This window comes from Acomys russatus, chromosome 12 (genome assembly GCF_903995435.1).
Source record: "Acomys russatus chromosome 12, mAcoRus1.1, whole genome shotgun sequence".
Taxonomy (NCBI): domain Eukaryota; kingdom Metazoa; phylum Chordata; class Mammalia; order Rodentia; family Muridae; genus Acomys; species Acomys russatus.
This window is the reverse complement of record NC_067148.1, coordinates 35,437,482-35,451,554: the sequence shown is the minus strand read 5'-3', so window position 1 is coordinate 35,451,554 and position 14,073 is coordinate 35,437,482. Positions and strand designations below refer to the sequence as shown.

Genomic DNA, 14,073 nt, shown 5'->3' with positions numbered 1-14,073 from the left:
GACATCAGCTCTCCTGGTTTTCAGGCCAGTAGGCTTTGGCTGAACTACAGAGTGAGTTCCAGGTCAGCCAAGGCTACCTAGAAAAACCAAGCCCAAAGCAAGCCCAAAGCAAGCCCAAACCAAACCAAACCAAACCAAACCAAACCAATACAGCAACAACAAAAAAGAAGACATTAGGTTAATATGAGAATGCTATATAAAAACATAAGAAAACCTGTATGAAGAATATGTGTGCACATGTATGAGTGTTAACTAGTAACAATATATCAATATTAATTTATCACTTATAACAACAAATATATTCTATACAAAAAGAGAAACAGCATGGGGCTAGTTAAGAACCCCATGTCAGCTTTTGTAATTCACATTTTTTTCCTCCTGATAATCTAAACCTCAAGAAATTTAAAAAAAAAAGTCTATATAAGGGCAGGGACTGGGGGGCAACCTCAGGAAGCAAAGTGACCTGGAACTCACTCTGTAGACCAGGCTGGCCTTGAACTCAGTGTTCGAAGCCTGTCACTGCCTCCTGAGTGCTGGGATTAAAGGCATTCACCACAACTTTTTGGCTCTTTAGTGTCTGATGTTCCAGCATCTCATCAAAATACACAGTACAACACATGATATTTTCTTAGGTTTCCCATCCACTGTCAATTTTAATTATCTTCACAGTTTTGAGGAGCATTGATCAGGTATTTTACACAAAGCCCTTGGTTAAGAGACGGAACATTGTAGAATAAGCACAAGGATTTGTTACCTGAGAGCCAGAGACCCAGCGGAGTCTACTGGCCTGAAAACCAGGAGGCTGAGCGTGAGATGAGTTGTCCTAGCTTAACAGCAAGGTGGGGGAAATAGGAACTCCCTTTTCCTGTCTTTTACTCTTTAGGGCTTCAGCAGGTTGTATAGTGCTGTGGAAAATAAGAAGGCTATAAATGGTTACTATTAATAGCCTATTGTTATTTTGGCAGTTATCATTCAAGCACTATCATGTCAATAAACGACACAGGCACCTGTTAGATTTTTAATAAGCCTAATTTCACCTGGGGCTGGGCAGATATTAACCCCCTCAATTACCCTGTTATCTCCCAGGCCCACATTGATGCCTCTTGCTCTAATCATTCCTACCTGGGCTACTTCCCATCCAAAATAATATGGATACGTGCGCATGCTTTCCATCTGGGTCGCTTCTCTCCAGCCACGCCGATCCTCAGAGCAGGCTCCTCCCAGCCATGTTGTCTTCCCATGCTAATCTGTGGCTGCTCTGCTTTTTCTTCTCCTCTATCTATCTTTTCCTTCTCGGTCCTCCAACTCCTCCAAGTCTGATAACCTTAGCTCCGTCTATCTCTACTTTGCCCTTCCCAGGTGTAGGTATTTTATTTTATTGGTCAATTAGGGATCATTTGAGGGCAAGGTTACACAGCAGCATTTGGGGTATGTAATAGTCTGCCCATAAAAGACAGCAAACAGACCTGGGGAGCAAAATAATTAACAATTAAATACAAAGCACCAGACCACGCTGTAACAGTCTGAGACTCACCTACCCAGGGGAGGACAGGCTACTGGGTCCACCAATTTAAATGCACCTGAACACATCTTCCCAGAGAAACCAGAAACAGTGTTTAGTTTGGACACCTCACGGCTCATTTAACTTGACAGATGCAATTAATTATCTTAACAGTCAGCAAGGGAATTAATATCTTTAGTCATTTCCAGGATTAGTCAACTTTGGAGTGTATTATAACCTTCCTAGGTTGTTATATCCAAGAACGTGAACCTTATGAGGCAGATGTTTTTGCAAAAAGTATAGAATATTCATATTTCAAACATTTCATAATCTTGCTTTAAAAATAACAGTCCTACGCCAAATTTTAATAATAGTCATGTGGCAAATGTATGAGGATGAGTCATTAATTAAAATTATTAAAAAATACAATAGTAGGGCTGGAGAGATGGCTCAGTGGTTAAGAGCACTGTCTGCTCTTCCAGAGGTCGTGAGTTCAATTCCCAGCAACCACATGATGGCGCACAACCATCTACACTGGGGTCTAGTGCTCTCTTTTGTAGTGTAGGTGTACATGCAGACAGAGTCCTCATATATATGAAGTAAATAAAATTAAAAAAACCCACAATAGTAGTAGGCATATAATGACTGTATTAGCTATAATAGGATATGGGTTTTGTTGTTGTTGTTGTTATTGTTTGTTTGTTTGTTGAGACAGGGTCTTATGTAGCCTAGACTGACTAGATGAAATCTTTGTATGAAGTCAGGATGACTTTGAACTTCTGATCCTCCTGCAGCCTCACCTGGGATTGCAAGTGTGCACCACCACGCCTGGCTGATGGCATGCTGGGATTATATCCAGGACTCTGTGCACGCTAGGAAAGCACTCTACCAACTGAACTACGTTCCTAACCCCAGTGTGATGTTTTCATACATGTATACAATATGTACTTAACCAAATCCAAGCAATTAGCATGCCATTACCTCTGATATCTGGGTAAGAACATTTAAAAATCTCTCTTCTATCTATTTTGTTTGGAAGAAATTTTATTTCTTTTTTTAAAAAAAATAACTTTTTGTGGTTATTAAAAATTTACATACGTTTTTAAAAAGTACTAAAGAAAAGCAATGTATTCTTCATCCACCTTATCCAAATGATAACAACAAAATTACAATGAGACATCACAACTGAGATATGTTCAAGACACAGAAGATACCCCCAACCAAAGAAAGAGGCCCCTGCCTTCCCTTTCCACCTCGTCTCTGATGTCCTACCGGGTCTTCTCTGTGCAGCTCATATGGTCTTGGATGTGTGAGGAACACGGTCAGCGTACCAGGGGTCACACCACTGAAGAAAACGGTTTCTCCCTTTCCCAGCATTTATCGACTGGTAGTAGCCCCTCAGATAGGAGTGGGACTTTGGACCCGCCCCTGCTCCTCTCTGGGACTTTGTCTGGCTTGAGCTTGTACAGGTCTTGCGCATGCTGTCACAACTGCTGCTGGTTTATATATATATGCAACTGAGCTGTCTGGAAGACTGTTTCTTTGTAGTCATCCACTGCCTCTGGCTCTTACACTTCCTCCTCTGCAATGGTCCCCGGTGTTGCATTTAGCGCTGAGCATCTCGTAGGTTTTCCTTCTCTGCTCCTTGACTAGTTGCACATCTCTGTGCTAGTTACCCTCTACTACAAACAGAAGCTCCGACAATGGGAGTCAAGAGATAAATTAATCTATATGTATATGTCATCAAGAGGCAGTTTAATACTAAGTACATTTAGTAGATTGATAGTAGTAGGTGTTTCCCCTAAGGCTTTGGCTTCTCTTGCCACAGGTCCCATTGATTATGCCAGATACAGGTTTCCTCTTGTGGAGTGTGCTTTAAATCCGATTGTAGAGTGGTTGGCTACCCCCCTGATGCCACTATTGCACCAGTGGGCGTGTCTTGATGGGCCTGATGTTACTGTAGCTCACAGGGTGAGTACAGAATAAGATCGGTGGTTGTTTTCCTCCTCTGTTAGTGTGCATAGAACCTCCCAGTACTGTGAAAGCAAGACAGAAGGGATGAACGTCCCAGGCGAGTTCCAGTTGGATTTCTCCGTGTTCAGCCACATACTACCTTCTGCCATAGGGTTTTACTGTCAAGCTCTGGATGGTAACCAAGAGCATTGGCAATGGCCTGTAATATGTGGGAATCTACAGGACCTTATTGGCCAACAACTCCAAAAGGGGTAACCAATTCCTGGCACTGGGCTTTTTGTTTGTCTATAGTGTCTAGTAGGGACAGTGCTGCCTCTTCTCCCCTCCTCCTCCTCCTCCTCCTTCTTCTTCTTCTTGTTTTTTGAGACAGGGTTTCTCTGTGTAACCTTAGCTGTCCTGGACTCTCTTTGTAGACCAGGCTGGCCTTGAACTCACAGTGAGCCACCTGCCTCTGCTTCCCCAGTGCTGGGATTAAAGGCGTGTGCCACCACGCCCAGCTTGCATTTCTTTCTGTACTCTGTCCTCCCTTTTTTCATTCCATTTAATGCTTCCTGCTCCTAGCTTGCCAACATGATCTTTACTGACATACAGTGTTCTCTCCTTTTCTCTCAAACCACTGTGGAAGATTGTAGGGGTGCCTCCTGAGGTCTTTGCTAGGACACATGTTAAGGCTCCCCACAGATGGCTGTTAATTGGTTGGGGTCAGACTACTAACATCTGTGAGTTTTCTGTCTCGTCAGATGCCCTTTTCATTTCTTGGATGCAGAAGCTTTTCTTGAGGCCAGTTTATCCTTGTTGGTGTTTCAGAGTTCCCAACTACTTTAACTACACACTAGTGGTGTGTGAGTCAGAAAGAAAATGCAAGTAGTTTTCCACTGTGTCATTCTCCAGGATCTGAGGTCTGGCCTGGTGTACTCTTTTCTCTGAGCCTCTCAGAAGCTTCTTAATGTTGTCTGTCTGTCTATCATCTATCTGTCTGTCTGTCTATCATCTATCTACTTATCTATCTACCTACCTACCTACCTACCTATACACCCTATCTGTTTGTCTGTCTGTCTGTCTATCTACCTACCTACCTATATACCCTATCTGTCTGTCTGTCTATCTATCTATCTATCTATCTATCATCTATCATTTATCTATTTATCATCTATCTATCCACCCTTTCTTTCTCTATCTATATCATTTATATACATCTAGCTCTATTCCAGGGGTTTTAGTTGTGGTTTCTTGGAGGAATAGGTGAATGTGTGTCTCTTTTATTGTTCCTAAAGTTCCAGAGTGATTCCTTTTGAATATATCTAGTTTATGACATCATATCTACTTGAAAATGGACTACACTTGATATTATAATTATTGTAATAATGAGGGCATTAATATTATGACATTAAGAATTGATATTTATATTGACAACTTTATGAACGTTCATGATAACAGACACTGTCAAATCAAGGCCTCTCTTAGACCTTAGGTCTGTCTCTGACATCGGAGTTCAATTTTCTTTGAAGTTACAAATGATCACAATTGCTCAGAACAAATGACTAATATTGTTTTGCTAAATGTAACACTTTGTTGTGGATGCAAGTGTTGATTTTGGAGTAATAGACTCTGGGGATGAAAATGGCTCCTCTGTTCTAGCCAAATTGTCATTTTTGTTTCACTTTAAGGCAAGGAACAATGCTTGTACAAATGTGCTCAATGTCCTGGATATTGTGTTTTTTTCTTCCTTCATAAAGCATATTATTTTTATATAAAAATAATAAGTATGGATCAAATGGTTAATAGATATGTGTATGCATATCTTACTGTTATAAAGTCCCCAGTTTTAAAGCAGGGAGATGGATGGAGATCATTTAGAATAACATATTCTTTCATAGATAAATAAACCCAAAGTCAGATGTTGCATGTTATATCTAGGTTTCACTAATAATTTTTCTAATAGAGGTAAATTTAGTCTTCTATTTCTATGTAACATAACTCCTATGTTGTAAAAGAATTAGTAATGTATTGTGCCTTCACAATATGCATTTTTAATACTTATTATTTCTTCTAGTTGCATGATCATCATCAATATCATTATTATTATTTTGGGTTTTCAAGACAGGGTTTCTCTGTGTAACAGCCTTGGCTGTCCTGGACTTGCTCTGTAGTCCAGGCTGGCCTTGAATTTACAGAGATCCACCTGCCTCTGCCTCCCAAATTCTGGGATTAAAGGTGTGTACCACCATCACCACCACCACACCTGGCTGTAGTTACATTATTTTTAACATAATTATCTAATCACATTTTAGAGTTTCTTTACATTTTCTGGTATTGCATTTAAAATTATCCAAAAAGATAATGTTGATATAGTTACCCTTTTATTACTGTGACCAAACACCTGACAGAGCAAACTTAAGGGCGCACCAGTTTATTTTGGCTCATAGTCTCAAGTGATTCAGTCTATGTGGTTACTTGATCCCTGTGCAATCTGGTAAAAGAGTGTGACACAGCCATGTGGTGGGACAGAAATGTTCACTTCAAGGCTAACTGGAAAGCAGGGATCGGATAGGAAGTGGCTCTGGTTAACATCTTACTAAGAACCTACTTCTGAAGTGACCACCTAACTCTTTCAGCTTACCGCATCTTCTAGTTTTGTTTTGTTTTGTTTTGTTTTTGCAGTGCCCCCAAGTAGCACCGTCATCTGGGAGCGAGTGCTCTGTTTGTGAGCCTATGGAAGACAGTGGATGGATATTCAATCTACAATAGTGTATTCTGAGAAGGGACTGTTTCCGATAGCTTGCTTGGAAATGGAATAACAAGAGTGTTGCCCTGCCTTTAAGATGATGGGGAATGACGGCATTTTCATTTGCTTCCACAGCTGGATTCTGATGGCACCATCACGATAGAAGAGCAGATTGTTCTTGTTATGGAAGCCAAAGTGCAATGTGAGCTCAACATCACAGCTCAGCTCCAAGAAGGAGGTAACGACGATAAGGAGCCTGCCTTTTCTTTGTGTTCTTCTCTTTTATCGTCATAGAAATTGCAAATGTTCCTCTTTAGTGTGTTTTCCACGTGGAAGGTATGCAGAAAGAACAAAGCTCTCCCACCTCTTTATGTGTACCCTGCCTTTCCTATGAAGGAAATGACTTGTTTGATTAGTGAGTTTGGGAGTAGGAACTGGGCATGTACATGTCTGGCCTCTCTTTGGATTTGTCTATTGTGGGAAACAAGCTTCTTGGCTTGCCCTTGACCGTGCAGTAGCTGGGAGGAGGAGACTGCCCCTGTGGATAGCATCCACAGTCTCTTAGGCTGTGATCGCAGCTTGGACCAGTCCCTAAGCATGTTCTACGTAAACTTTTAAAATAAAACGATAGTTTAATTTTCAGGAAATTACCATCTCCTTAGCTTTTGAGTCATTTCTCAATTATTTTTAAATTTGGGTCAGAAGTGGGTCTTGATTTACTGAGCCCCCTTAAGTCCCAATTAACTGGGTGAAGCAATGTCTTTAAAACTGTGCTTTGTATAGCAGGTTAATATCTGCTCACACAGGTTTGAAAATGTTCACAACTTTGCGACTGATCTTTTAATTTTTTACGATTAGAGAATGTAGCTGCATGATGGTGACTTATCAAAGTGTGTCGAGACTTAGTGGCCCTTGCTGTGGCCAGTCTTGATGAGTGGTCTATGTCATTTTCAAAGGAAGGTGTGCTCTCCAGTTTCCGCCACACTGTTTTGTAGAAACACCAGCATAAGCGCACCTGTTATGCGCTTCATACGTTCTGTATCCAGAATGATCACTTGATCCGTTATTTCTCAAGATACAGGCTTTTAGACTAGTATGATGGCGGCTTTGTCATTAAAAAGTTTATTGGATGTTTTTTTCGATTAATATACTTTGAAACTATGTTATTAAATATATCCATGTTTAGAAATTTATTTCCAGTGATTAAACATTTTATCAACATAAAAAAGCTTTCATAACTCTAGAGATACTTTTGATTGGAATATTAAAATTATATATATATAGTTAAACAATCATATTAAAATAATAACATTTAGTCAACACCTATTTGTTTTTTACTTTGTTAGTTTAGTATAGCGCTTCCAATCCTTTAAAAATGTTTTAGAGTGATATAATGTACACAATGTTTAAGCTTACCATTTTATCTACATCTGTGCATGCTGTTCAAATCCTACGTATGTTCACATTATTATGTATCCACTCTCCAGGAAATTTTCATCTTGAAAATTTATAATAAATAATATTTTTTAAACAAGCACTTATAATTCTCATTATTTTATTAAATTATCCATACATTTATATTTTAGGAATATCTTTTTGTTCTGTCTACATAGCCGGGGACTTGCTATGTAGATCAGGCTGGCCTCAAATACACAGAGACCCACCTGCCTCAGCCTCTCAAACATTGGCATCAAAGGTGTGTGCCACCCCCACACCCAGCCAGGAACATTTTATGTAAACAGTTCACACACACATTTTTCTTTATTTATTCTGATTATCTTTGTCTATTAAACAAATAATTTAGTCCAGATACCCAGGTTAAAAATTTTTTTTTCAAGACAAGGTTTCCATGTGTAGCCTTGGCTGTCCTAGACTCATTTCTGGACCAGGCTGGCTTTGAACTCACAGAGATCTGCCTGCATCTGCCTTCTTGAGTGCTGGGATTAAAGATATGTACTACTATGCCTGGCTTTCTGTACTTTAATATTCTTTGAATTTCTTCTTATTTTCCTAGACATGCATTTCAAATTCTGAGTTTATGAATTCGTGTTCCTACAGATTTTGCTGGTGAGCCGTACTACTACTACAATGGCACCTTATTTCCTTATGTGCCATCTGAGAAATCGTGACGAACTCAAGGTCTTGATTGATTTTCCTTTTACAAGATACCTAAGGAACCATTGCCTTGACTTTAGTTTAACTTAAACTTAATCTAAACTCAATTTAGACATCTTACTGAGTATGGGCTTATAGGTACAAATTTTTGGATTAGAGTTTGTCTCTCAATGTTTCTTATTTCAGCTGTAAATCTAGCTGAGTTCGAGAAGGGCCAATCTCTGTTGGGAACGATGGTTTTGTTTTACATTTACTCACCAGTGTTTAGGGACTTCTTACTGGCTTTATAGCAGGAACTCCCATATAATTTTATAGCCTTATCATGTCCTATGCTTATCTTCCATTATTCAAATACAACAACAACAACAACAACAACAACAACAACAACAACAATAAATAAAACTAGCAGGTTAGTGGCAGCGTCTGAGATGAAATCTAAATACGGTGATCAATGACTCTGCAGAATAATTTCTGGCCTCATGTTTACTCCTTTTATTTTATTGTACATGTTACAGGAGACAATAAGTTTATATTCGTTTGGCTTTTATATGTGTTTTACAAGAGAAGTGTTCTGAAATGCCACTTTGAGAGTACCACAAAGGGACACATTCAATTGATCTTTAAAGAACACTCAGATACACAAATCTATTCTCAAGAAGTAACACATGGAGGAACCTGGAAAGATTATTATTAAAATTCATGAGGAACAAACAAGCTGTTTCCTGTGATGACCTGTTGACCTGTAAGATCTTAGATTTCCTAGTCTATCCCAATCTTCTGTGTCTCTCTAGAAGTTGTATGAGCGTTACTGTGTGCCTTCAGGGTGGTCCTCCAGTAGTTACCACTGAAAACCACGGGTACGATGGTATTCCCTGCCCCTGTGGCTTTGATGGTTGCATGAGAGTGGAGATTGCCCTTCAGATGGTGCATAAGTTTAACAGCAGAGACATTCAGAACTGTGTGACCATGCAAACATCTCAGCCAGTGAGGGGTCAGGCAGTTACCTGGCTGCATAATCATCACTTCTTAAAAGTAAAGGAGTAGGAATTAAGTGGATATCGCAAGAAATCAGTCAACCAACCAAGCAACCAAGCAACCAACCAACCACCTCAGGAAGAGGGATTAGGGCAGCAAAGGTTAGTAAGTATAAATCAGTCACAGATTGTAGAAATGTCACACGAAGAAGTATAAATTATTTGGATGTATTAAGTTGTGCAGCTAGCACGTGGCACTTGTGAATATATCCATTATATGGACGAGTAAATAGTAAAAGAGAGTGCTCTTGCCTTAAAGTCTTTTTCATACAGAAATATTGTAGAATTAAATGTGTCAAATTTGGCTTACCTTTCAATGAAAATGCTTAATTATATGTAAAACAACTGAAACTCATTGCACTGTAAAGTTGTTAAAAACTAGACTGACATTTTGAAATTGTTAGATAACTAAAGAAAAATTTCATTTTAAATGATCTTAAAGTTGAAAGGCAGATATAAAAATATTTAGAAAGGGGCTGTTAATGCTGAGTATAATATTTATAAAACTATAGCAAAAATAAATGAACTAAATAAGTACTAAAATACCAACAGCTAGCAATTCTTTGTTATAAGCATATAGTATTCTTTTTCGTTTCTGAAAAACATTTGGGACTAATTAGATTGCCCAGTGGTTAAGAGCCACTCTTGCCGAGGACTTGAGCATCTTCACAACCATCTGTAACTCTAGTTCCAGGGCTCTGATGCTTTTTCTTACCACTGCACACATGTGGTTCCCATTCAAGCACTCAGACAGAAAGACAGACAGACAGACACACACACACACACACACACACACACACACACACACACACGAATTATTTAAAAACTTTATAGTAAGAACATAAAACTTTCCAAATGTTTATGAAAGGAAAGGGAGCTGTAAATACAAATGCCTACTCATAAAATTATTGAAAATTTAAAAACAAAACCCCAAAGGTTTCCTTCCTTTTTGTTCTCCTTCCAAGTATGATCTAATTTTGTTTTGAGTAACTCAAGAGGTAAAGGATATGACATGGATTTTTAAAAATCTAGAGCATCCTGTGTAAACATCATGACTGAACAAGCTTCAGTAATAATTAGCTTTGCTTGGGATGTAGGAGAGGGTCAGAATTATAATTAGTGGTGTTAATTTATAAAAAAAACTAGTGTGATGAGTCATTGGTAATTAGCTGTGTGCCAAATAATTGAAGTGCTTCTCACCTGATGACCAAGGAGGAGACGTTAACTGAGAGCTCCACACAGGATGTTTGAGGTCTAGCCTTCTCTAATCCTTCCAATCTTTTGTGCATATTTATTACTCCTATTGTCAAAGAGCCACCCAAGACATTAGCACGTTCTATAAGAATATTGTTTTAAGGACTGCTGGTTTTCTGAATTTGGGGGAGAGCTCTATGGCTGTGCTCATTCACCCTATGGGGCGGCATCTTGTAGAAACCATAACACATCCTCAGAACCCAAGAAAATTCCTTTTCATGACTGTTTGGATACTGAGTAATTGTGCAATATGCTGACGCATGGATGTTACAGTTATGTACAGTGTTTAATTCATCATGTGACCTGCTTTCAAATGTGGCACGGGACATTGCAGCATGCATTTTCCAGATAGGAAACAAGACCGTGCTTCCGGGTCCAGTTTGTGTTGGTTGTGAGGTGCATTATCGGCTACTTATTGATGGGGCAGTGGTGTTGGCTTTCTGAGGCAATAACAAATAACCGGGATAAATAAGCTTATGCAGAAGAAAGGTTCATTTTGGATCAAAGTTTTGGCTTTACTCCATGACTGGTGGTCTCTGTTGCTTTGGGCTCATGATGGGATAACATGGCAGAAACATATTATGGAGCAAAGCTATTCAACTCCTGGAAAGAGGAAGAACCCTGGTCCTTCTATCCCCTCCAGGGCATGTTCCCAATTACCAGAAGATTCTCCACTGAGCCTCACACATTAAAGTGACTAAGCACAGGAGACTTTGTGGGACATTTAAGATCCAAACTTTAGCAGTAGTTCAGATATGAAAAGATACATGACTTCCTAACAACAAAGTAGATTGGCAGGGAGTCATATGGAATTCTAGCACCTGTAAAAGTAACTGATGGGTGAGATTGAGTCACCAATCACTGTGAGCAACAAGAAAAGCAAAGGATTGCTACCACATCCAGCAACAGCAGTAGCAGCAATAGTAACAGTAGCAGTAGCAGTAACAGCAGCAACAGCAGCAGCAACAGCAACAACAGCAGCAGCAGCAGCAGCAGCAGCAACAGTAACAGTAGCAGTAACAGCAGCAACAGCAGCAGCAGTAGCAGCAGTAGCAGTAGCAGCAGCAGCAGCAGCAGATGCTGTAGGAAGCAGGGCAAATGCAATGGTGCATCAGAAGCCAGAGGCTGTGGACTGCAGTCCTGGGTCACCTGTGGTATGTGAGGTCAGGCTGTGATTGTGTGAGGGAAGTGAGGCTGTTTCCAGGAAAATGTTCTCTTTTAGAAGAACAGTGTGGGCGAAAGAAGACATTTTCTTTTCTCTCTCTCTCTCTCTCTCTCTCTCTCTCTCTCTCTCTCTCTCTCTTTTTCTTTTTAAAAAAAACATCTCTTCAGCAAGACACAAAACAGATCAAATGTTTGTTTCTATGTGACACGGGGACACTGACAAGTTACTTCCAGGTTGATGTTGGATTATTATAAGGGATATCAGTGTTTGCATGAAGTTGTATTGGGCAGACTTTCAAACCAAACAATTGGATATGACAGGTGTTAGCTAGTACTTGTGATAGCCCCTTATGATAACCACTGCTAGCACATAGTGGTTGTTATGTGTTGGCTCAGCTCCTTAACAATTAGGCTTTATTATGCATTTATTAAACAAAAGTATCTTCCTTCTAACCTGACTACTCTAAGCAAGAGGGAAAGGAGGTTAAAAAGAACAAGAATAAACCTTCTGAGTCTCAGTTCCATGAGATGAGTCCCTGGGTGTCTCTGGGCTTGTATGCAGATCCTCTCCTTGACCTAAGCAATCTGCCCCTCGTGGTCCTAGCCTGTGGTACTCTCTCTCTCTTTCTCTCTCTCTCTCTCTCTCTCTCTCTCTCTCTCTCTCTCTCTCTCTCTCACCTCTTCATCTCCTTCTAGTTGGTCCATAACTTCCAGAGCCTTCTCTGGTTCCCTCCTCCCATTGATGGTCGATTTGCAATACAATAATAGCCCTGTTGGAGTCCCCTGTCCTTTTTCTCAATTCCAGACCCGGGATGGCTCCTCTCAGTCCATCACAATGTTTATCTCAGTGGGGTATCCGTGGTGTTTTGGTACCTCAAAAAAGCCTACCAAGACTGCTTTCACTTTCCTTCTCCGGGCAAAGCCTGCCAAGATTGCTTTCACTTGGGCCAAGTCACATTCCTTCCACAGTTCCGTTCTCTGTGTGCTATGCTACACAGCCAAAAGGGATGCTGTAAATGGAATTAAGCTTACGCACATTAGAATGTGGAAGTTATTCTGGATTATCTATTGACACAACATAATCACCTGGGCCTTGAAAACTGGAGGAGGAAGGTGGCAGCATCAGTTGGGCTGTAAGAAAAGAGGAACAGAGTAGGATTCCAAACGTGAGAAGGATCCATCCAGTCTACGCTGCTGACTGTGACAGTGGAAGAAGGAGGGCAGCGGCCAGTTATGTGCACTGCCTTCAGAGGCTGGACAAGTGCACTGCTAACAGCCAGAAAGAAACCAGCTTTACGATGGAGGAACTGAACTCTGCCAACTACTGGAATGAACTAGAAAAGGTGTGCGCCATCAAGGTCCCGGGGAAGAGAACACAGCCCTGTCAGCTCTTGGCTCTGCCTTTGCGAGTTCACAAGCAAAGGCTTTACTGAGCCAGGGTTCAGACCTTGTTTAACACCGTGAAATTTGTCACGGAAAATGAATGCGGCAATCATAGCAAGTGTCTCTGTTGGGGACGTGGGGGTGTGATGTGGCTGACAAGCTTTCTTCTTGGCACATCAGTATATGACCAAAGGAAATGAGCCCCGGAGAGCAGAGCACTGTCAGTGAGCATTTGTTAAACTCCACTAAGTGTCAGGGGCTGTGCCAGAAGCATGGCTAATGCATGAGACAAAACAGACAAAAGAGCTCAACTCTCAGGTTTCCTCAATCTGTGAGTTAAGAAAACAATAGAAAAAAAAGACCCATATAATATTGGGAGGTGTTGAGAACTGTGAAGGAAAGATGGCAGGAGATGGGGGAGGGGTGAATTGGGATGCAGTCTTACATTGGGAAAGCTTACTCTGAAGCTGACATATGAGAAAGTCTGAAGGATGGAAGGGAAGGAGTATTGAGGAGACGAGGAGGAACAGCATTGAAACCCAGGAAGAGCAAATGGGCTGAACCTGAACAAGCTGGTGACATATCCTTGGGGAAGGCAGATCCTTGGGTCTTCAGAAGTAGACTGTGGCTCAGTGAGGTGGGTGGTGGGGAACATTGGGGACTAAAGTGATAAGAGCAAATGTGGATGTATCATTGGTACCAAGTGTTGAAATCAGGTAAGATGGAACACCCAGGCACACAACAGAGAACAGCAAGTAGCTTTACCTGCTCAACCGGCAGCAAGGACAGGAGACACCAAGGGCTCATCATGAACCTGTGGCTTGTGGCTTAGCCTTAGGAATCTTCTGCGTGTGTGTAGACTCTCTACTGAAGATCTACCATTCTCCCAAGTGCTGAATTGTAAGACTCTGATTGGGAGAGTC

The 14,073-nt window shown here is 40.7% G+C and overlaps 1 protein-coding gene across 1 annotated transcript in view; it reads left to right on the top strand.

Moving 5' to 3' along the window:
- Nucleotides 1-14,073, top strand: part of Pth2r (parathyroid hormone 2 receptor) — a 78,979-nt gene that overhangs the window by 8,832 nt on the left and 56,074 nt on the right. Inside the window, exon 2 of the mRNA XM_051153725.1 lies at nt 6,336-6,438. Within this exon, the coding sequence (XP_051009682.1) occupies nt 6,336-6,438 (103 nt within the window). The remainder of the gene's footprint in view (nt 1-6,335; nt 6,439-14,073) is intronic.